Source organism: Rattus rattus, chromosome 16, assembly GCF_011064425.1.
Source record: "Rattus rattus isolate New Zealand chromosome 16, Rrattus_CSIRO_v1, whole genome shotgun sequence".
NCBI classification, from domain to species: Eukaryota; Metazoa; Chordata; class Mammalia; order Rodentia; family Muridae; genus Rattus; species Rattus rattus.
In genome coordinates, this window is record NC_046169.1 from 30,931,529 (window position 1) to 30,951,982 (window position 20,454).

At 48.8% G+C, this 20,454-nt stretch overlaps 1 protein-coding gene across 9 annotated transcripts in view; it reads left to right on the top strand.

Moving 5' to 3' along the window:
- Kdm2b (lysine demethylase 2B) overlaps positions 1 to 20,454 on the top strand; it is a 126,183-nt gene that overhangs the window by 97,441 nt on the left and 8,288 nt on the right. For 4 of the 9 annotated variants that reach the window (XM_032886511.1, XM_032886513.1, XM_032886517.1 and 1 more), the window contains 10 exons: positions 9,502 to 9,726; positions 15,296 to 15,439; positions 16,233 to 16,319; positions 16,488 to 16,757; positions 16,973 to 17,086; positions 17,639 to 17,677; positions 17,865 to 18,544; positions 19,073 to 19,236; positions 19,322 to 19,483; positions 20,068 to 20,286. In XM_032886511.1, coding sequence (XP_032742402.1) covers positions 9,502 to 9,726; positions 15,296 to 15,439; positions 16,233 to 16,319; positions 16,488 to 16,757; positions 16,973 to 17,086; positions 17,639 to 17,677; positions 17,865 to 18,544; positions 19,073 to 19,236; positions 19,322 to 19,483; positions 20,068 to 20,286 — 2,104 coding nt within the window. The remainder of the gene's footprint in view (positions 1 to 9,501; positions 9,727 to 15,295; positions 15,440 to 16,232; positions 16,320 to 16,487; positions 16,758 to 16,972; positions 17,087 to 17,638; positions 17,678 to 17,864; positions 18,545 to 19,072; positions 19,237 to 19,321; positions 19,484 to 20,067; positions 20,287 to 20,454) is intronic. The other 5 variants (XM_032886512.1, XM_032886514.1, XM_032886519.1 and 2 more) reach the window with 3 other exon arrangements.

Consider the following 20,454-nt stretch of genomic DNA (forward strand, 5'->3'; position numbering starts at 1 on the left):
TCTTTACTGTTTATTATTGCAGTACTCAGTTTGTAGCTCGTATTCGGGGTGGCCCTCCAGCTTGTAGCAGTTTTCCCGCCTCAGCCTCCCAAGTTGTGGGAGTACAGGTGTGAGTCACCACACCCAGCTTGTCCCTGGGCTTAAGAGCACATTCCGAGGTACTGTTCTTTCTGAGGGAGCCGGCTACTAGGAAGGGGCCTGCACTCCTGTAGCCAGGTAGTCCTCTGGGAAAGCTGGGAGCCTCTCTGGAGAAGTTAGCAAGAGAGATTTACACTTTAAAGTTGGCCCCCCCCAACCGAACAGGCTTGCTAGGCAGACAACATTCTAAGCCTAGGCATAGAGCCCCTGCAGAACTGATGTCAGTTCAGATACTTTGCATTTTGGGGATACCTTAGGCTGTGGCTCAGTGCCCCTTGCCTCCCCTCCCCCTGCCACCACATTTTTTTGTCAGTTTTGTGAGCCCTGGGATTCTCTGGACCAGAGAAGAGTAGCTGTCTTGGGGACCTCTGAAGGCATCCATGACTTCTAAGCTGGCCAGCCACAGGCCCCAGCTTTTCTGAGTTTCCCTCCCTGTACCTTATCCTTGTAGCCCGGTGTGTTCAGCACCTTCAAGAGGAGGGTGCTGCAGTTCTGACATATAGATATCAAGTATACCAGGCCACCTGCAACACAGGACCCAAAGGAGGGGGGCCTTGCCGGGGAGCAGTTGTTCCACTGACCAAATTGGACAAAAAGCTGCTACAACTCTACTCGGTTCTGGTTACCCCAAGCCTGTCGGCCAGGCCTGGGGCTTATTTAGACCCTCCCTACTGGGCCGACCCACCTGTGAGCATGGGTTAACTGTCTCCTACGCCTTTCCTCAGCCACTTAGGTGTCCCCCAGTGTCATCAGCCTATGGGCTAGCCAGGAAGTGATGGCGGGAGAGCAACTTTATCATGAGAGCCTTTGCTTGCTCACTGCTGTTGTGCACATTGGCTGTGAGGTGTCCCACACAGAATGTATCAGGAAATTCTCTCTGTTTTCCAGTCTGAGGAGGTGTCCCTTACAGAATAGTTGTCAGTGAGAGCCTTTTCCGTCTTGGACTATTTATTTTTCTTCCCAACGAAAGTGACTGTGACTGGTTGAAAATAAGACTTAGGAAATTCTAGAGGAAAACTCTCAGAAACTGATGTGGTGATGGTTACTGTGTTGCCCAGTGTACTGTGCAGGTTGGTTTTGCTTTGTTGGTGGTGGCAGTTTGCTTCAGAGGGGTATCTTTCAGCATAAAAGTCTCACTTCATGTTTCCAGGGAGCCCTTGAACTTTTGATCCTCCTGCTTCATCCTCCCGAGTACTGGGATTATGCCAGTAAACCTGGCGTTTGTGGTTTCTTAAGCAGTGACGTTTCTTTTTTTAAATTTCTTTATGGTGCATGTGTGTACATACGCCATGGCATTCTTGGGGTGTGTGTGTGTGTGTGTGTGTGTGTGTGTGTGTGTGTGTGTTTCAGAGAACAACCTCTGGGAATTGTTTCTTTTTTTTCCTTCTATCTGGGACCAAGGGGTCAAGCCCAGGTCACTGGTCTTTAACCGCGAGCATGGTAACCCACTGAGCCATTTTGCTAGCACTTAGTAAGATTTCAGTCATTTTTCTTTTGTACCTCCCTTTCCCACCCTCCCCCCTGCCCCCCATTTGCCTTCTTTCTTTCTTGACTTCCAATTCCTCTAATAGCCAGGAATGTCTGACCTTGAACACCTGGTCCCTCTCTGTTGATCTAAATGTTTAAGGTAACCGGGGTAGGCTACATATCAAGCCCGGCTCAATAGTGACGTTTCCAGACACATCCCTGAACCTATCTGAAGATATATGGGAAATGTTGGCAACTTTGTGGATGTGTGTATTTTTCTAGAGGAAAGGTTCTTCCTTAACTTCCTTAGATTCTCTAGAGAGCCTTCCATCCCTTGGGTGTTCTTTATTCTCTTGCTCCTTACCCTCAGTACATAAACAAACTCAGAACCTTCCCTGTAACCTGCAGGCATGGTGTGTTCCAGGGTTCACAGCATTGGCCATATGTAGCTTTCTGTAGGTGGCGTGACCGTTAAGCTCAAGTGGTTTGAAGCTGGCTTTGACTTTTCATGTCAACCTGTCTGTGTTGTGCATCAGAATGCAATTTTAGTTTTTTGGGTTGTTTTTTGTTGTTGTTGTTTTTTTGTTTTTGTTTTTTTTTAAACTTACAGGGATAAATGACATTGGTTTTTTTTTTTTTAATTTTTTTTTTTTTTTTTCTGTTCCAACAAAAAAATAATTTCTTTTTTTTTTTTTTTTGGTTTTTTTTTTTTTTTAGCTTTTGGGCCTTGCGCCGCTAGGCAAGCGCTCTACCGCTGAGCTAAATCCCCAACCTAATTTATTTTTATTATATATGTGAGTGCACTGTATCTTCAGACACACCAGAAGAGGGCATCAGATATAATTACAGATGGTCGGGAGCCACCATGTGGTGCTGGGATTTTAACTCAGGACCTCTAGAAAAGCAGTCAGTGCTCTTAACCACTGAGCCATGCCTCCAGCCCGACATTGGTATTCTTTGGGGTAGGTAGGTGGGAAACTCACCCATTTTCTTACCTACAGCTTTGGGAGTTGAACTCAGGCCATTCATTAAACACAGTAGGTATGCTCTCTACCATTGAGCTACCCAGCCTTCCCTTCTAAAATTGCATGTAATCTGTATGTACACACACGTGCGGATCTATATGTGACTTGGCATGTGTGAAGGGGTCAGAGGACAATCTGTGGGAGTGGGTTCTCTCAGGATCAAACTCAGACTTAGTGGCAAGTGTCTTCAAGTCACTAAGCCAGCATGCCCACTCCCTCTACTTTTTTAATTTCATTTTTCTTTATTACTATTTTCTTTTTTATTTTGAGACAGAGTCTCAACAAGTTTCTCAGAGTGTCCTTCATTCAACTCACTGTGTAGGCAGACATGCCTTTAACTTTTGATCTTCCTACCTAAGCTTCCCAACTAGCTATGAGGGGACCACACCTGTAAAACTGTCTAATTGTAGAAACATGTAGCTATATTTTCTTGATTTTCCTCACCTGACTACTGTCGACTGCAGAAACTTTCTTTTTCTTTTCCAGACAGGCTTACTCTGTAGCCCCGACTGTCCTGGAACTCACAGAGAACTGCCTGCCTCTGCTTCCTGAATACTGGGATCAAAGGCCACAACCATCCAGTAAAACTCAACTACTCCCTTCCCTTTTTATGTTGTTTTGTTTCCTGTTTGAGACAGGGTTTCTCTATATAATAGCCTTGGCTGTCCTGTCTCAATTTGTAAAGCAGGCTGGTTTTGAACTCACAGAGGTGGGATTAGAGGCGTGGGCTACCACACCCGGCCACCATTCCTTAAGGCTTCCACCTCTTTCTGCTGCCTTTCCTGCAGTCCTGGCATTACTGAAAGGGCCAGCCTTCCCTAGGTTCCATTTATTGCTTTCAGCTTTAGGGTTACTCTCAGACTCCCCCCAACCCCCACCCCCTGCCATCCCTGCTGCAGTGAGACGGCTTTAACACTTCCATGATGTTGATTCCTAGATGTGTATCTAGGAATGGATCCTGCCTGTACCGGCATAGTGTACCCTTTACCAGGGTCCTGAGTTGTCCCCTTCTGTCATTACCTCTGCTTCTTTTGCTCATACCCTCATAATCTCGTTGATCTCTGCTTGGATTTTGTCTTGCCCACTGCCCATGAAATCCCCATTACTCACACTGTTCCTGCAGAGTACAGTCCTATTGCTCCTGTGTGTGAACCCGGTACATACGGGGCATGTTTCCTTATCGTGGCCTGGGAGGCCCTGCAGATTAGGTTCCTGCTACCTCAGAGCTCTTTTTCCAGCAGCTCTGCTGGGCTGTTTGTAGTTGTTGAATGTGTCATGCACTTTCACATCTCTGTTTTACTCTTCTTTCTACATAAGCCGTCCGCCCCGTAACCCCACCCTCATTGCTGTCTTGTATCCCTCTTATTCTCCCTCTACTGCCCATGTAATCGGCAGCTGCTGTGGCCTGCACTGCCCTGTCCAACCTACCTTTCCCAGAAGAGGAGGCATCTTCTCTGGGTTTGCATACCACAGCCCAGACTTTAGACTACAGCCTAGACTCAGAGCTTAGTTCTCATACTTATCAGCAGCGTGGCATTGGGCAGGTTACTGAACGCCACTGGCCTCAGTTCCCTCATTTGTAAGTAGAGATAATAATTCCTACCTCAGAAACTACTGATACAAATATTCTAAGAAGTCAAAAGTGACTGGCACTTCCTAGTTAGCCTGCAGAATCAGCGTGCTGCATTTACGTGGTTTCTGTATTTCTCCTTCCACACTGTAACGTCTTTACGAGTAGGCTACACACAGCTTACTCATCTCAGTAGTCCCAGAATTTAGCATTGAATCTGGTTCATAATTCGCAGCCAGAAAACACTTGGGTGGGTGGATGAGTGGGTGAATATGTGAATGAGGGGGTTAATGAACCAATCCCCAGTGCATGCGCATTGCAGAGTCTCAATGCTAGTGATGGTGAGCATCTTGTCCTTGTTGGCCATTTGTGTGATTATATATGTATATATGTTCATATGTGTGTGTGTATATATATATGTACATATGTGTGTGTATATATTGATGATGATGAAATAGCTATTAAAATCCTTTGGTTTAAAGATGTATTTATTTATTTTATGTGTGTTCTGCCTGCACATGTGTCTAGTCACCATGTGCATGCAGTGCCCATAGAGGCCAGAAGAGGGCACCAGATCTCCTGGAACGGGGCGAACAGGTGGTTGTTGAGTCACTTGTGGGAACAGAGAACTGAACCTGAGACCTGGAAGAGCAGCCAGTGCTCTTAAACACAGATTCCCCTTTTTGCCCAATTTTACAGTTGACATTTTTGTATTTTTATCTCTGAGATGTTAAGAATTATTTATCTGGATCCTAGTTCTTTACTATGCAGATGTTGTGCAAATATTTTCTAGTGTTTTTTTTGAAACAAATGTTTTCAAATTTTTTAAAATGATTTATTTCCTCTGGAACAGGAGTTACAGACGGTTGTGAGGCGCCATGTGGGGGCTGAAAATTGAACCTAGGTTCTCAGGAAAGGCAGCCAGCAGTGCTCTTAACCACTGAGCCATCTCTCCAGCCCCCTAAAGCTTTAATTTTTAGGAAGTCTAATTTTATATTTTCCCATTAATATTTTTGCTTCGCTTGTCATATCCAAGAAACTATATCCTATACACCTGTGCATTCTTTTAGCTCTGTTTAGTTCTAGTCCATTTTGGGGTTGTCTCATATGTAGTGTGGAGTCCTGTGTGTTCAATCTTTTGCATGGGGATTTCCACTTTTCTCAGCCCTGTTTGTTGAAAAAAAAAAAATTTCCCCAACTGAAATTTTTGATGCCCTGTTGAAAACCATTTGGTGAAAAAAGAAGCGAGTTTACTTCTGGGCCTCAGGTCTTTCCCAGTGCATGCCTCATTGTCGCCTGCCTGTCTGTTATGAGGTTTGCAGCCAGGAAACCATGGCGTTTTCCATGGCGTTATCTTTTCCAACTTTTCCTTTTCATCCTTGTTGGTTCTGAGGATCAAACTCAAGAGTCTCATGCATGGTACGCATGCACCTCAGCTCTCCTGAGCTCATGTCACGTAGATGTGGGCCTTCTGCGATTTTACCCATGATCTTAGTGGACGATAATGCTGGGAAGACAGGGTAGTCATTGAATACTGAGAATGAAAGGCTGGACCTCTTTTATAGCATTGCCTTTAATGTGTGTGGTGGAATACTTCTAATCCCAATACTCAGGAAGCAGAGGCAGGCAGATCTCTGAGTTTGAGGTCAGCCAGGGCTGCATAGTGAGACATTTTCTTTTCTTTTCTTTTTTTTTATTTATATGTTAGTACACTGTAGTTCTCTTCAGACACTTCAGAAGGGAGCATCCCATTACAGATGGTTGTGAGCCACCATGTGGTTGCTGGGATTTAAACTCAGGACCTCTGGAAGAGCAGTCAGTGCTCTTAACTGCTGAGCCATCTCTCCAGCCCGAGACATTTTCTTTTAAGGGAGGAGCTTTTGAATTGGTCTTGCCTTTAAGTATGTGTGCTTCAGGTTTTAATAACTGTTTCTGAGTGAACCAAGGATATGGCTCTTGTGCTGAGTGATTACATCAACAAGTGGGCCCACGCGTCTCAATTTGTAGACTGCTTACCTAGCACGCACAGAGCCCCCACTCAATCCCCAGAGCTGCATATACCAGGGAGGGTAATGCATGCCTGTAACCTCAGCAGTTGGGTAGTACAGGGTCTGGAGTTTAAGGACCGCATCCTTGCTACGTGCTAAGTTCAGGGCTAGCCTTGGATGAAATAAAAAAATCAGTAAATGACCTTTTCTGGGTGCCATTGTTCCACGTTGTAGAATAAGCTAGAAGTGGAGCTCAGAACGGGTGAGGCCTTGGGCAGCACACAGAGATGGTAAGAAAGCCTCATGGTAGATGGGTGGCTCTTTCTGTTCACCTCCCGTTCTCTCTTCATACTTGTCTAGATTCTGCTGGGACTTTCTGGTTGGATCTTCAGAGTCCTGGTTGGACTTTTTGTTTTGTTTTTTGTTCTTTAAGACAAGGTCTCTATGTAGCCCTGACTATCCTGAGACTGCCAGGCTGGCCTCAAGCTCACAGAGACCTGTGTCTGCCTCTCAAGTACTGAGGCTAAAGACTCGAGCCACTGTGCCTAGCTCTAGTTGGAGTTGTAAGTTGATTTTCATGGTTTTTCTTCCTCTTGGAGAATGTTTTCTGCGGTATTTATGATCCTGCATGTGTTGGTTGGTTTCCTCCCAGCAAGCCAGCTGGTGACCATAGCCAAAGCCTGTCTCTGGCTGGATTGGCAGAGAGCAGGGATCGGGTCCTAGGAAATGGCTTCTCTGAAGGTGTTAGCTGTCATTTACTCAGCCATTTTCCAGCATGTCTTTGCTAGTTAGGTCTACGTGGAGTCACTTTCTAGAGGTAGGAATGTGCTTTTAGATGCGAGTCTGCTTTGGAAAGCAAGGGAAGGTAGGTCCTGCTGGTCTTACTGGCGTCTTATATTCAAAGTAACCTTGGACTGAATTTCCTTAGTTTTTCACCAGAGAGGCCAGTCTATGGAATTTCCTGCACCCAGGGCCCAAGATAAGCCCTCCTAGTTGGTTTTTCCCTTAAAGATGGATGGTGTGCTACCCTTCTCTGTACCTGACCTGAGGCTTCCAAAATATTCATGTCACTGCTACTTTTTTAAGAGTTTGATGAGTGACCTCTGAGGACACTGGCCCCATGGTAGAAAGAGCAAAAGGCACAGTGTGGAGAAGGCACCTTCTGGGTTCTACGCTTCTAGTGTCCTGTGTCCTGTGCATCTCTTGCTGTACCTTCAGTATGAGAGCTCTTGGCAGTTGTGGTGGATTATGTGAGGCTGTTGCCATACTTCCATTGTGTCCACACTTCTGTAGGCTTTGCGATCTTGGGTGAGCCACTTGACCTTTAGTTTTAGATGTTGTTGTCTGTAAAATGGGAGCAGTAAGGCAACTGTTTGCATCGTATGTAGAATGGTGGCCACAGTCTTCATGAATTGTGTTAAGAAAATGCCTACCATTACAGTTACCTGTCATTCTTGTCAACACTGCTGTGTTCTAGACATTTTTGTTGTTGCTGTTTGCCAAGTTCTCAGGTCCACAAAGCTCTGGACACTAGTTGTGATAGGCTTTCTTGGTGGCAGACCTGTAACTTTACCTGACATATATAGTGTGGATGAAGGCTGGTGTGTCCCACTAATGGTGTCAGCATGGTAGAACTGGGCTGTGTGTGTTTAGGGGAAGCCCAGACTCACTGTAAGGACAATGAGAGGTCTCTGGGACGCTCTGCTACTTGACTTTGGTGGGTGGGACCTCCCATCACAGGGGAGATGATGGTGCTTAATTAGGGTTCAGAGCAGAGAGAGTGGAGACATCACAGACCTTTTCTCTTAGGATGGTGTCCTAGGAGGCTTCCCCTGAGGTCGGGGGAGACGTGTGGTGGGACGGGTACCTGGAAGCTGGCGCGCTGCACAGCAACAGATCCTCACGCCTTGAGACAGGATTCTCTATGTAGAGCCAGGCTGACAAAGGGCAGATGTCTGCTGAGGGCGAGCTGCTGTCTGGAAAGTGACTGTAGCCATTAGGCGATAGGCTAGTCGGTTTGAACAAGAGCAGCACCCTCCTTAGGAGCCGGGTGATTGTCCCAGTAAACTCGCCCTATAAAAGGACGCTTTAGAGCAGTGGGTCTCAACCTTCCTGGTGCTGTGACCCTTTCATACAGTTCCTCATGAGATTATTTTCATTGCTACTTCATAACTGTAGTTTTGCTACTGTTACGAATCTTAGTGTAAATATTTGTGTTGTCCAATGATTTTAAGTGACCCCTGTGAAAGGATTGTTAACCCAGAAGGGTCACTACCCACAGATTGAGAACCAGTGCTTTAGACAGACAGTACTATCACTGTGCTGGTTCTTCCTGTCTCAGAACCTTGATCGACAGTGAACCCCAGTCCTGCAGGTCCTCCATGCATTGGATTTGGCAAGGCTCTGGGACTGGGGGCTGGAAGCAAGAACTACAGCTGCTCCCTTCACGGTTGGGAGTGCTTTATTTTTATCTGGTCGCTTGTTTTCTTTCAAGTCACAAGGAATGATACATTGAAGCCCACTTTGGAAGTGGGGTGTCTCTGAAGTGCGGGCCTTCTTCAGGGGGTACTGCCCAATTCTCTTGGGGATGTCTGGGTGGCGAGCCATCTCATGGCCATGCAGTGTTGCATGAGATACCTGTGATGACAGTTCTTGTGAGCCTTGTCTCAGAGGAACCACCAGTTTGAGACATTCCTCTGCACATCCCCCAAAAATGTATGAACTAGTCCTATGCAGTTTGTTTCTCAGCCAAGCTCAGAGGGGAGAGAGTTGATGCTTTGGCACAGGTGTTAGAGGCCTGTGCCCTGCCGCCCCCTTTCCCAGGAAGAGTAGATTAGCTGTGGGCAGGAGGAGGCCAGGGCAGCCCAGTTGCTCCCTGTAGTAAAGCAACCTATAGCTGTGCTGGGAGAGGGCTTAGAACTGCGGGCCTTTAACCACAGTCTGAGAAGCCCCAGATCACTCTTGCTTTAAAGGATCCTCCTTGCTTCTGCCTTTGATGTTGGTCTATAGTCCTTGGTATTTCTTGGCTTCTAGAAGGATGCCCAGTCACATGGCCCTTCTCCCTGTCTTCATGTGTGCTCCCACACTGGCCTGTATCCAAGTGTCCCCCTTTCAAGAGGTTACCTGACTTGCCCTCCTTTAACCTAGCTGCCCTGAATCCCATCTCGGGATGAGTCGCTTTCTGGGGTGCCACTGTTGTCACCCAAGGTCAGCATCTCTTGCTCAGGTGTACAGCTCAGCATAGCAGCCTCTCCCAGGGGCTGGGCTGCCCTTGACTCCTCCCATCTCACTTGTTCCATCTGTTCTTGACCAGAACCGGGTGGTGGGTCGGCCTAAGGGCAAGTTGGGCCCGGCCTCAGCGGTGAAGTTGGCTGCCAACCGAACAACAGCAGGAGCTCGCAGGCGCCGGACGCGATGCCGCAAGTGCGAGGCCTGCCTGCGGACGGAGTGTGGAGAGTGCCACTTTTGCAAGGACATGAAGAAGTTCGGAGGTCCTGGGCGCATGAAGCAGAGCTGCATCATGCGGCAGTGCATCGCGGTGAGTGCAGGGCCTGCGGGGCTCCGGCTCCCTGCTAGTCTGTCCTGCCCAGAGGGGCTCCGTGGGATGAGGGGGTTTTAGGCGGTTCCCTTCCCAGCTACCCTTGGTTACACTTGGGCAGCCTTGCCGTGCTGCAGACTCCTGTGTGTTGTCTGGTGGTCTCTAAGTCTTCCTGCTGAGTACTTTGTGAAGTCCCCCTTATTAAAGGTCAGGGCAGCCTGTCTTGACTGTGACCCCATTACCAACATTTGTGATCCAGGGTCCTGGGCCCTTCCTTCCTGTCTTCATAATCAGAAGTTGGGTGGACAGTTAATTTGCCCTAGACGAGAAGAGCTGATATATGGCATGGTGGGGCTGGGCCCGTGGAAAACTCAACCGACAACTCCAGACACTCCGTGCTTCTTTGGCAATCTGACCGTCCTGGAGTTCAGCTTTAGTTCCCTCCTCCACACTCTTAGACTTTGCCCTCCCTGAGACACTGCTCCCTGAGGGCCCAGTGGTCTTCTTCCTGACCCCTTGAAAAGCTGGCTTAGCTGGCGTAACCAGATTCCCTCCATCCTGGTGAACTGGACCATGAGTCCAGCATGGTATTGGGTGAGTGAGCTCCTCCTTCATGAATGCAGCAGCCCACCCCTCCCCCCAGCCCCCCACCAACACACACCCAAGCCTTGAGCTTCGTCTCTTTCTCTCTGCGTTCATGCCACCTTGTTGTTGCTTTGGGTCAAAAAATACATACCATAAAATATACCAATGTACATATTTTAAGCATATAGCATAGTGTTAATTCTATGCACAATCTGTGGCTGATCTAGAGGACATTTTCATCTTTCTTCATTTTCATTTTTGCTTCGGGCAGAACTCTAGCCATTTTCCCAGTTCCTAGAAACCACTGTAACGTTTTCAGTTTCTGAGAGTTTAACCAGTGCAGAGAGCACGTTTATGAGAAATTAGACAGTGTTTGTCTTTGTAGGAGTTGTTTATTTCACTTAGCACAACACGCTCAAAGACAATTGTTACGCCTGACAGAAGTATTTTAATTTAAAAGTTTTGTATGCCGTTTGGTTATTGTGCCATGGCGTTGCTTTGTAACCCTGCTGGCCTCGACAAACACATGCAAGTCCTCTGTCTCGGCCTCCTACCCGGCTAGTTTGTTAATCTTGGGTAATATTAGATATATAATATCACTTTAGATAGATGCGTATCATACCTGTTTTGTTGTTCTCTGTGAATACTGGAATTGTCTCTACCTCTTGGCCTTTGTGAATAACATTGCGGTGAGCATGGATACCCAGGTGCCCTTCTGAGATCTGGCCTCTGTGGGCAGCAGTGGAACTGTTGGGTCGTAGTGATTCTGTTGTTAGTTTTTGAGGAATTTCCATAGTGGTTCCACCATTTCACAGTGCATGAGAAGTGCAGAGATTCCATTTCTCCACAGCCTGGGCCACATCGCTTCCTTGAGTTGTCTGTTCTTTGTTTTTAACATACCGCCCTAATCTGTATTGAGCATAGCAGACTGCTTATTTACTTAATTGCCCAATGTATGATTGACACTTTGCCATGTGTTTGTTAGCCATTCATATATCTTTCTTTCAAGTCCTTTGCACAATTTCAAGTTGGATTTTTTTTGGTCTTTTGCTTTGATAAGTTGTAAGAATTCTTTATATATCCTGCATATTGTTGCTCAAAATCAAACTCAGGCTTTTTGTTGAGATTTGATTACTTTGTTTTATGTTTATGACTTTTGCCAACGTGTATATACACCATGTGCATGCATCGCATGAGTGTTTTGCCTGTGTGTGTGTGTCCGTCTGTCCAACTGAAGTTACGGACAGTTGTGAAGTACCAAGTAAATGGGTACTAGGAATTGAACCTGCATCATACCTTTAATTAATCTCAGTGTTTAGGAAGCAGACAGATCTCTTTGAGTTCAAGGCCAACCTGATCTACAAAAGAGTTCCAGGCTAGGGAGGACTGATAGAGACCCAGCTTTAAAAAATTTTAAGGGGTTGGGGATTTAGCTCAGTGGTAGAGCGCTTGCCTAGCAAACGCAAGGCCCTGGGTTCGGTCCCCAGCTCCAAAAAAAAAGAAAAAGGAAAATTAAGAAATCATCTTTCATCTGAAATTATCAGACATCAGATATATATATTCAAACAACCTGAAGAGAGTGATTATTCTATAAGGCACAGAAAGGTGTGGGATGAGGAAGCAGCTGCCACTTGGGTATTTGGGAAAACAAAGACAACTGAAATCCAAGGAAAAGATGGGTGCTGGGCGAGAAAAGGCAGAGGGGAGCAAAGTCAAAGAGCTGCGCAAGGAAGCTTCAGCCTGGGAGGAGTGGTGGGCCAGGGCATCTAACACAAGGAGCTTGGCTTGGTATGAATCGAGTAGACCAGACTTGGTGGGAACAGCCCATGGAAGCCATGGTCTGAGGTTGACTCTGAGGCAACCGACGTGATCCTGGCATGGAGATGAGCTTGGGCAGCAAGGAGGATGTCTATGTCTGTGTATGAAGCTACTACATACACACGGGAAAAGGGAGCAGGGAATGTGGGTCACATATGGGTAAAGGTTAGAGGCTGAGACAGGAAGATTGACAGAAGTGTGAGGCCTGCCTGTTCTGAATGCAGCAATTGCCAAATCAGCCTGGGCTACAGAACGTTTTTGGGGAAAAAAGCATTTAGCCAATTCAGGAAGCTATGTGTCGATAGAGAATGCAAGGAGACACAAGAGTCTCTTTCTCCTAACAAGACTGCACAAGGAGGCGCCTATCCGGGCACCTACAGAGAGAAAGACAGCACTCCACACAGGTTTTCTCTGTCTTTTCTACCTGGGCAGATCGTCACAGGTCTTCCAATGTGGGAAGTCTGGGAACCACTGTGTTCGTTCCGACAGCAGTTTCCAGGGACAGGTTCCTGAAAGTGTGCCTTGTTTTTGAGACTCCCTGTTTTAGTCTCCCTGTAGAGCGTTGGCTGGCCTCAAACTCATTGAGACCCACCTGCCTCTGAGTGCTGGGAATAAAGGTGTTTGTTACTATAGCTAGCCTCTTGTAAACTTACCTGTGGAATGTTTGTGTCCCAGATTATTTTGAGGCCCTTGTGAAGCACTTTGACTAAGACTGATGGTGCTTCTCCCCCGTGTAGTAGGCACTAATTGGCACAAGAAGGCTGAAGAGCTAACTTGGCCCCTGGCCTCACTGTGTATCATTCATAGCAATTTTCAAATTATATGGTCTTAAGAAAAGTCATATTAATCTAATGATGTATTTGAAATTACAATTGAGAAATTAAAAAGGTTTAGGTTCATTTTAAAAATAAGTATGTTCACAAATGACATTTTTTATGAGAGCCAACTCTATATTTTTAAAAATAAAAGTAATTAGTAAGGGGAAAGTGGCATTATCTCATGTTTCTGTAAATCTCTTGTATCTGACTCATTAGGACTTGTGTTTTCATATCTGCTTCTGTATACCACCAGTTAGATATGATGATTTGGATGGAACCTGAGGAAAAGCCCTGCCTCCCACAGGTTGCTGAGCAAGAGAGGAGCATGCTAAGTCTTCCATAGATGAGCCTGGGTCCTTAGAGCCATCCAAACCCCACGGGTGGTAGCTGCTTTTTTTTTTTTTTTTAAAGTTTTATTTACTATATATGAGTACACTGTAGCTGTGTTCAGACACACCAGAAGAGGGCATCGGATCCCATTACAGATGGTTGTGAGCCACCATGTGGTTGCTGGGATTTGAACTCAGGACCTCTGGAAGATCAGTCAGTGCTCTAACCACTGAGCCATTCCTCCAGCCCCAGGTGGTAGCTTCTTTTGTTATTTTATTTACTTACTGTTTTTTGGTTAGTTGGTTGGTTGGGTTTGTTGTTGTTGGTGGTGGTGGTGGTGGTGGTGGGTGGTGGTGGTGTGTGTGTGTGTGTGTGTGTGTGTGTGTATCTGGCTGTCCTGGAACTCATGCTGTAGATCAGGCTAGCCTTGAATTTAGAGATCGTCTTGCCTGCTGAGTGCTGGGACTAAGGGTATGAGTCACCAGTGCCCTAGGCGACAGCTTAATGTCAGTTGCAAGATGGAATCTGAAATTGTAACCATCAGCTTTTCATATTGTTGTGGCTTGACCGGCCTTGCCCCTGCAGTTATGGCTGTAGCATTACACACTGGTACTGAATCCATTCCCAGAGACTGCAGCATGCTCTAAGCATATGCACATAGATCACATTTGATAGTATTATTATCATTCTGATAAGAAGCCTGTTCCTGGACTTGGAAAGAGTACCAGGGGAAGGAAGTTTTCATTAACTGTTAGCCTTGAATTTGTCATGTGTACAACAAGTTGGTTATTTTTCTTTTTTTAATGACAGGATCAGATCTTAAGTCTTCAAGAAAATACAACAGCAGCCAGGTTTTTTTCCTACTTTTTCAATATATATATATATATTTTTTCCCTTTTCTTTTTTTTCGGAGCTGGGGACCGAACCCAGGGCCTTGCGCTTGCTAGGCAAGCGCTCTACCACTGAGCTAAATCCCCAACCCCATATTTTTAAAAAATATTTATTTTATGTATGTGAGTACACTGTAGCTGTGTTCAGACACACCAGAATAGGGCATCAGATCCCATTACAGATGGTTGTGAGCCACCATGTGGTTGCTGGGATTTGAACTCAGGACCTCCGGCAGAGCAGTCAGTTCTCTTAATCACTGAGCCATCTCTCCAGCCCTTTTCTACTTTTCAATTAAAAAGTTATACTCCGAACTAGACATGTTAGCTTACACCAGTCTCTGTATGGAGGCTGAAGCAGGCAGGTCATGAGTTCCTAGATACCCTGGGCTACATTGGGAAACCTTGTCTCTAAATAAATAGCAGAAGAAAAAAAAATAAAAAATAAAAAAAAAAGTTGTTCTGTGGAGAACCTGGTGATCAGTTGAGCTCAAAACATAGTCACATGTGTTTCCCTTTGATAGTGGCCCTTGGCATGGGGAAGTACTGTGTGCCTACTTCCTGTGTGGAAAGGATGTGTGCAGAGGTAGAAGTTTGTTGAACTTAGTAATCCAAGACGGCAAGTGGAACTGCCGATCTTTTCGGTATGCGTGTGGGCCTGCGTGATTGACTGGCTGCCTAGATGCTAGGGCCTGGCACCTCAGTGAGGTCCCAACCCTGCCACCCACCCATGCTTTTGCACTGTTATGGCAGAATGCAAATCATGCCTTGTTCTTACTCAAGATGGGTGTGGCCGAATCCTCTTTGAGGTCTCAGAACCGAAGCTGTGGATTGTGCTCTGATAACAATGGGAAGAAGGTGTTAGCCCTCTGTGGACACATTTAGATTTGTTGATATAAACAGAATAATTTCCTCAGGTTGTCTGCCTCACTCCTTTAAAAGATAAGCTCTGGATACAAGAGATGTTTATCTCTTCTGTTCCTTGCTGTTTTCCTAGATCTTGTAGAGTACCTAGCACTGTTAGTATGGGAATAAATTGGCCTGGAGCAGCTTTCTGACCCCTGACAGTTCTAGTCCCCAGTGGGGTCTGTCTTCCCTCCCTGATGGCTTGCATGTTTCTTGGGTCCTCAGCCAGTGCTGCCCCACACCGCCGTGTGCCTTGTGTGTGGCGAGGCAGGGAAGGAGGACACAGTGGAAGAGGAAGAAGGCAAGTTTAACCTCATGCTCATGGAGTGCTCCATCTGCAACGAGATCATCCACCCTGGATGCCTTAAGGTAGTATCCCCCAGAGGCTCTGCGCACGCGCGCGCGCACACACACACACACACACACACACACGCACACACGCACGCGCACACGCACACACACACACACACACACACACCCTTCAGTTCTAGGTCATTCTGTGTTGGGTGATGAGTCCAGGGCAGGAAGAGTTTGAAGTCGTGTCCTGACTGAGTAAACTCAGTTCATTCTGAACACCCCAGACCCCAGAACCATGGCAGGTTCCAAGCATCTTAGTAGACAGAAAGCACCTGAGACCTGGCTTCTGGGAGAAAAGAGCCTGGGCCAGGGAGGGCGGGTCCTGAGCACTAGGTGGTTTTTCTCCTATGCATTTGCACCAAGAACCGGTTTCTGTGATATGCTAGGGCAGGAATGCCTTGTGGGTGACCTCTGTGCCTGCCTGGCTCAGGCAGCTGATTCCACCTGAGAAAGGAAGAACACATTCTGTGCTGGCACACGTCTCTGTCCCAGCGTTCATGTCTGTGGGCTGCAAGCGGTGAGGGCCTTGGTTCCCTTGGCACACCCACCTGAAGGGGTTGCTATGCCATCGTGGCGTTGGAAGCCAGCCTCTCCTGGTAATTATTGCTTCACCATTTCTCTTGAGCTCAGCTAAGGTAAATAACACAGCCACGTGGTGGGTCTACCCTTTAGGCTAGGCACAAGGTGGACACAGCTTTGGGGAGGGTGTGAATGCTGAGGTATACCGGTCTTTGAAGGGACCTTGTGTCCTGTGGACTCTCTGAGTACCCCTCCTTGCCCACTGAGTCCTGTCCTGTCCTTGCAGATTAAGGAATCAGAGGGTGTGGTCAACGATGAGCTTCCCAACTGCTGGGAGTGTCCGAAGTGTAACCATGCCGGCAAGACCGGGAAAGTGAGTGCGGACTCCAAGTCCCTGGTTGGGTCGGGTTGGCAGAAAGGGATGGGCCGGGCCTTGCCAGGACCAGCCTGTCCCCAGTTGTCAGTCAGGTGGGGTGCAGTGGGCTGGGCAAAGAGAAGCAAGTTCAAGGATATACAGTTGGATTGTTGTTCTCTCTTTTTGGCCTACAAGCAAAAGCGTGGCCCTGGCTTTAAGTATGCCTCCAACTTGCCTGGCTCCTTGCTCAAGGAGCAGAAGATGAACCGGGACAACAAGGAAGGGCAGGAGCCTGCCAAGCGGAGGAGTGAGTGTGAAGAGGCCCCCCGTCGCAGGTCAGACGAGCACCCCAAGAAGGTGCCTACAGATGGCATCCTCCGCCGAAAGTCTGACGATGTGCACCTGAGGAGGAAGCGGAAATACGAGAAGCCCCAAGAGCTGAGTGCACGCAAGCGAGTACGACCTGGGAAGGCCTGGGTAGCAAGCAGAAGGGTGGTGTGGCTGGTCTTAGGTATGGGGGTGTGGGGTGGGGACCAAGGAAAGTTAATGGGTACAACCCGGGAATCCTGGCCTCTTAAGAGCTGCCCTGAGCAGGTCACCCAAGTTCTGAAAGCCTGGCCCAAAAGAAAGAGAAAAGCCAGCGAAGTCACTCCTCTTCCCACCCCCTTTAGGCCTCGACGCTTCAAACGTCCCCCGGTTCCTCCTCTCACCTCTCGCCGAGGCCCCCTCTAGGCAGCAGTCTCAGCCCTTGGTGGAGATCCAGTCTCACTTACTTCCAGCAGCAGGTGCTCCCACGCCCCGCCCTCCTGAGGCCCTGGGGACTCTGGAGTCAGGCTGCCCTCCGCCCCACTCCCCACACCCTTGTCCATCGCTGCTGGCCCAGCAGCCCGCCTGAGAGGCTGAGGTGGAGAGGCCTCTGGTGGTTGGGAAGGCTGCAGCTGGGAAGGTCCTGGCAGCCCTGCTTTGCTATGGGCCTTGCCATTAGGAGCCACAAGGTGGCGCCTGGAGAAGCTCCTGGCTTAGGCTTGACTAGGGGTGTCTCCTGCCTGGTCTCCAGAGCTCTGGGCTCCCTCAGCCATGACACTGCTGTTAGTAGGCAACTATCCTCTCTGATCTATTTCAGGTGGGAGGTCAGCTGGGCGGGAACAATTGGCCATCTTCCATTATTTCTGTCATTCTCTGGGAGAGCATCAGGCTGTCAGATGTAAAGTCATGGCTTTATAGGAAGATGGCCTCCTAGCCCTTACTCAAGAGACTGGGCTTGTGGGGTGGGAGTGTAAGGGGGACCATTTTCTCCAGTCCAGGAGCAAGCTCTGTACCCTTTCTTCCTATGACAGCTAAAACCTGGCAAAGAAGATAAGCTTCTCAGGAAAAAGGTACCATCTTCCCTCCCTCCCCTTGTGTACCTGCAGCCTACTTTAGGCTGTCAGAGCTGGAGGCAACACAGCCACCTGGTGGCCCAACTACATCTCACTGTAGGGTTGGGAAGTCTGGGGTGGGTGCTGCCCCAGACTGGGTTAATCCCAGGCTACCCATCCTCACCCTTCTCACTCTCTCCGGCAGCGGCGGTCCTGGAAGAACGCTGAGGATCGGCTGTCACTGGCCAACAAGCCCCTTCGGCGTTTCAAGCAGGAGCCAGAGGACGACCTGCCTGAGGCACCTCCTAAGACCCGGGAGAGTGATCAGTCACGGTCCAGCTCGCCCACCGCTGGGCCCAGCACTGAGGGGGCTGAGGGCCCAGAAGAGAAGAGGAAGGTGAAGATGCGCCGGAAACGGCGGCTTCCCAACAAGGAGTTGAGCAAAGAGCTAAGCAAGGAGCTCAACCACGAGATCCAAAAGACAGAGAGCACCTTGGCCCACGAGAACCACCAGCCTATCAAGTCAGAGCCCGAGAGTGAAAACGAGGAGCCAAAGAGGCCCTTAAGCCACTGCGAGCGCCCGCACCGCTTCAGCAAAGGGCTCAACGGCACTCCTCGGGAGCTGCGGCACTCACTGGGACCTGGGCTTCGTAGCCCACCTCGTGTTATCTCCCGGCCCCCGCCCTCTACATCCCCACCCAAGTGCATCCAGATGGAGCGTCACGTGATCCGGCCACCACCCATCAGCCCCCCACCTGACTCGCTGCCCCTGGATGATGGAGCAGCCCATGTCATGCATAGGGAGGTGTGGATGGCAGTCTTCAGCTACCTCAGCCACCAAGACCTGTGTGTCTGCATGCGGGTCTGCAGGACCTGGAACCGCTGGTAAGGAACGCCCTGTGCATGCGGGAGGGTTAGGTTGCGGATCAGCTCGGTCCATGAAGCGTGTAGTGCTTGAACTGCAGTGGAGGCACGTGTCTGCTTTCCAACACGGAAAACTAAGGGCCATGCAGAATCCCCTGTCTAGACTTAGCTGACGTTGGCTGAGAGTATGCCCATAGTGACTAATTCCAGCCTGCCGTTTTCCTAGTTTCAGCTGAGTTTCTGACCTTCCATCATTAACAGGAGGATCCAGTACCTACCTCCACAGGGGTTGTTAAGACGCATCCTATAGAAGGCGTAGTAAGGCCCAGGAGGCATTTCACGGAGAGTTGTAGCTGGAATTGTCTATATAAGCATGTGGCCGTCAGCAGAGGTGCCCACACTTGGGGTGGGTGCTAAGTACATTACAGAGGGCTGGATCTTAAAGGCACATCCTCCTTGTAGACAGAGGGGGGGGAAGTTACTGCAGCCAAGCAGGGGTCCCCACCCCCGGGGGACAGCTCTGATGATTCCCGTCTGACTGACTCCCAGGTGCTGCGATAAGCGGTTGTGGACCCGCATCGACCTGAACCACTGCAAGTCCATCACTCCCCTGATGCTGAGCGGCATCATCCGGCGGCAGCCGGTCTCCCTGGACCTCAGCTGGACCAACATCTCCAAAAAGCAGCTGAGCTGGCTCATCAACCGGTTGCCTGGTAAGCGTTTGGTGAAGGGCCCCAAGTGTGTAGTGATGGTGGCCTGGATGGTGTCACCTGACTCCTGCCCTCTTCTCGTCTCTAGGGCTCCGAGACTTGGTGCTGTCAGGCTGCTCGTGGATCGCTGTCTCAGCCCTCTGTAGCTCCAGTTGTCCACTGCTCCGGACCCTGGATGTCCAGTGGGTAGAAGGACTAAAGGATGCCCAGATGCGGGATCTCCTGTCTCCACCCACAGACAACAGGCCAGGTGAGTTGCCGGGCTGGGGCTGTACCCTAAGCGTCTGTCGCATGGACATGAGGTGACCAAAGTACCCTGTTCTATTTTGACCACGATCACCTACTGTCCTACCCCAAGCTTTCTCTGGCCTCAGCCCTTTGCTGGAAGATACAGGGCAGAATGTCCTTAGGGTGTGAGGGTGTGGTCCCAGGTCAGCTGCCTGGGTGCCTCCCGATCCCCCAGCCAAAGCCCAGATGAGGATGTGTATAAAGTGAGGTGACAGCAGACAAGGACAGTGAGCCATTCCTGCACCAGCCAAGGTATTGGTTTTCCATGAAATTTAGGCTCTGTTTCTGAGATTTCTTGATGGTAAAGGCAAAGACCAGCTTGGACTTAGGACTGCTAGAATAAAGTGCAGTGTAAACAGCCAGGCCTGAGGACAGAGCTCCCAACCGGCTATGAATTCTCATTGCTCTGTAGAGAATCTAGAAGTACAGGTTCTGATGTGGAAGCTTCAGATGCCAAGATTCCGGCTGTGTCGTTGGGTACACTTCCTGACGTGGGTCTTCCCTATAGAAGCTGATGGGTCGCCTCTCTCCCATCTGTCCCAACAGGTCAAATGGACAATCGGAGCAAGCTCCGGAACATTGTGGAACTGCGCCTAGCTGGCCTGGACATCACAGATGTCTCCCTGCGGCTCATTATTCGCCATATGCCCCTGCTCTCCAAGCTCCACCTCAGTTACTGTAACCACGTCACTGATCAGTCCATCAACCTGCTCACTGCGGTCGGCACCACCACCCGGGACTCTCTGACAGAGATCAACCTATCGGGTGAGCTGGGCCCCAGACCTGTGGGACGTCTGGGCTCTGCACAGCTATGGAGAACTACTGTCTGGTCACAGTGCTTTAACATACAAGTGATTGAGCCCACCAGCTCTAGAGAGGAAGTCTGTGAGAATTAGGATACTTCCTATCAAAAGCCTATCATTGAAGGCATAT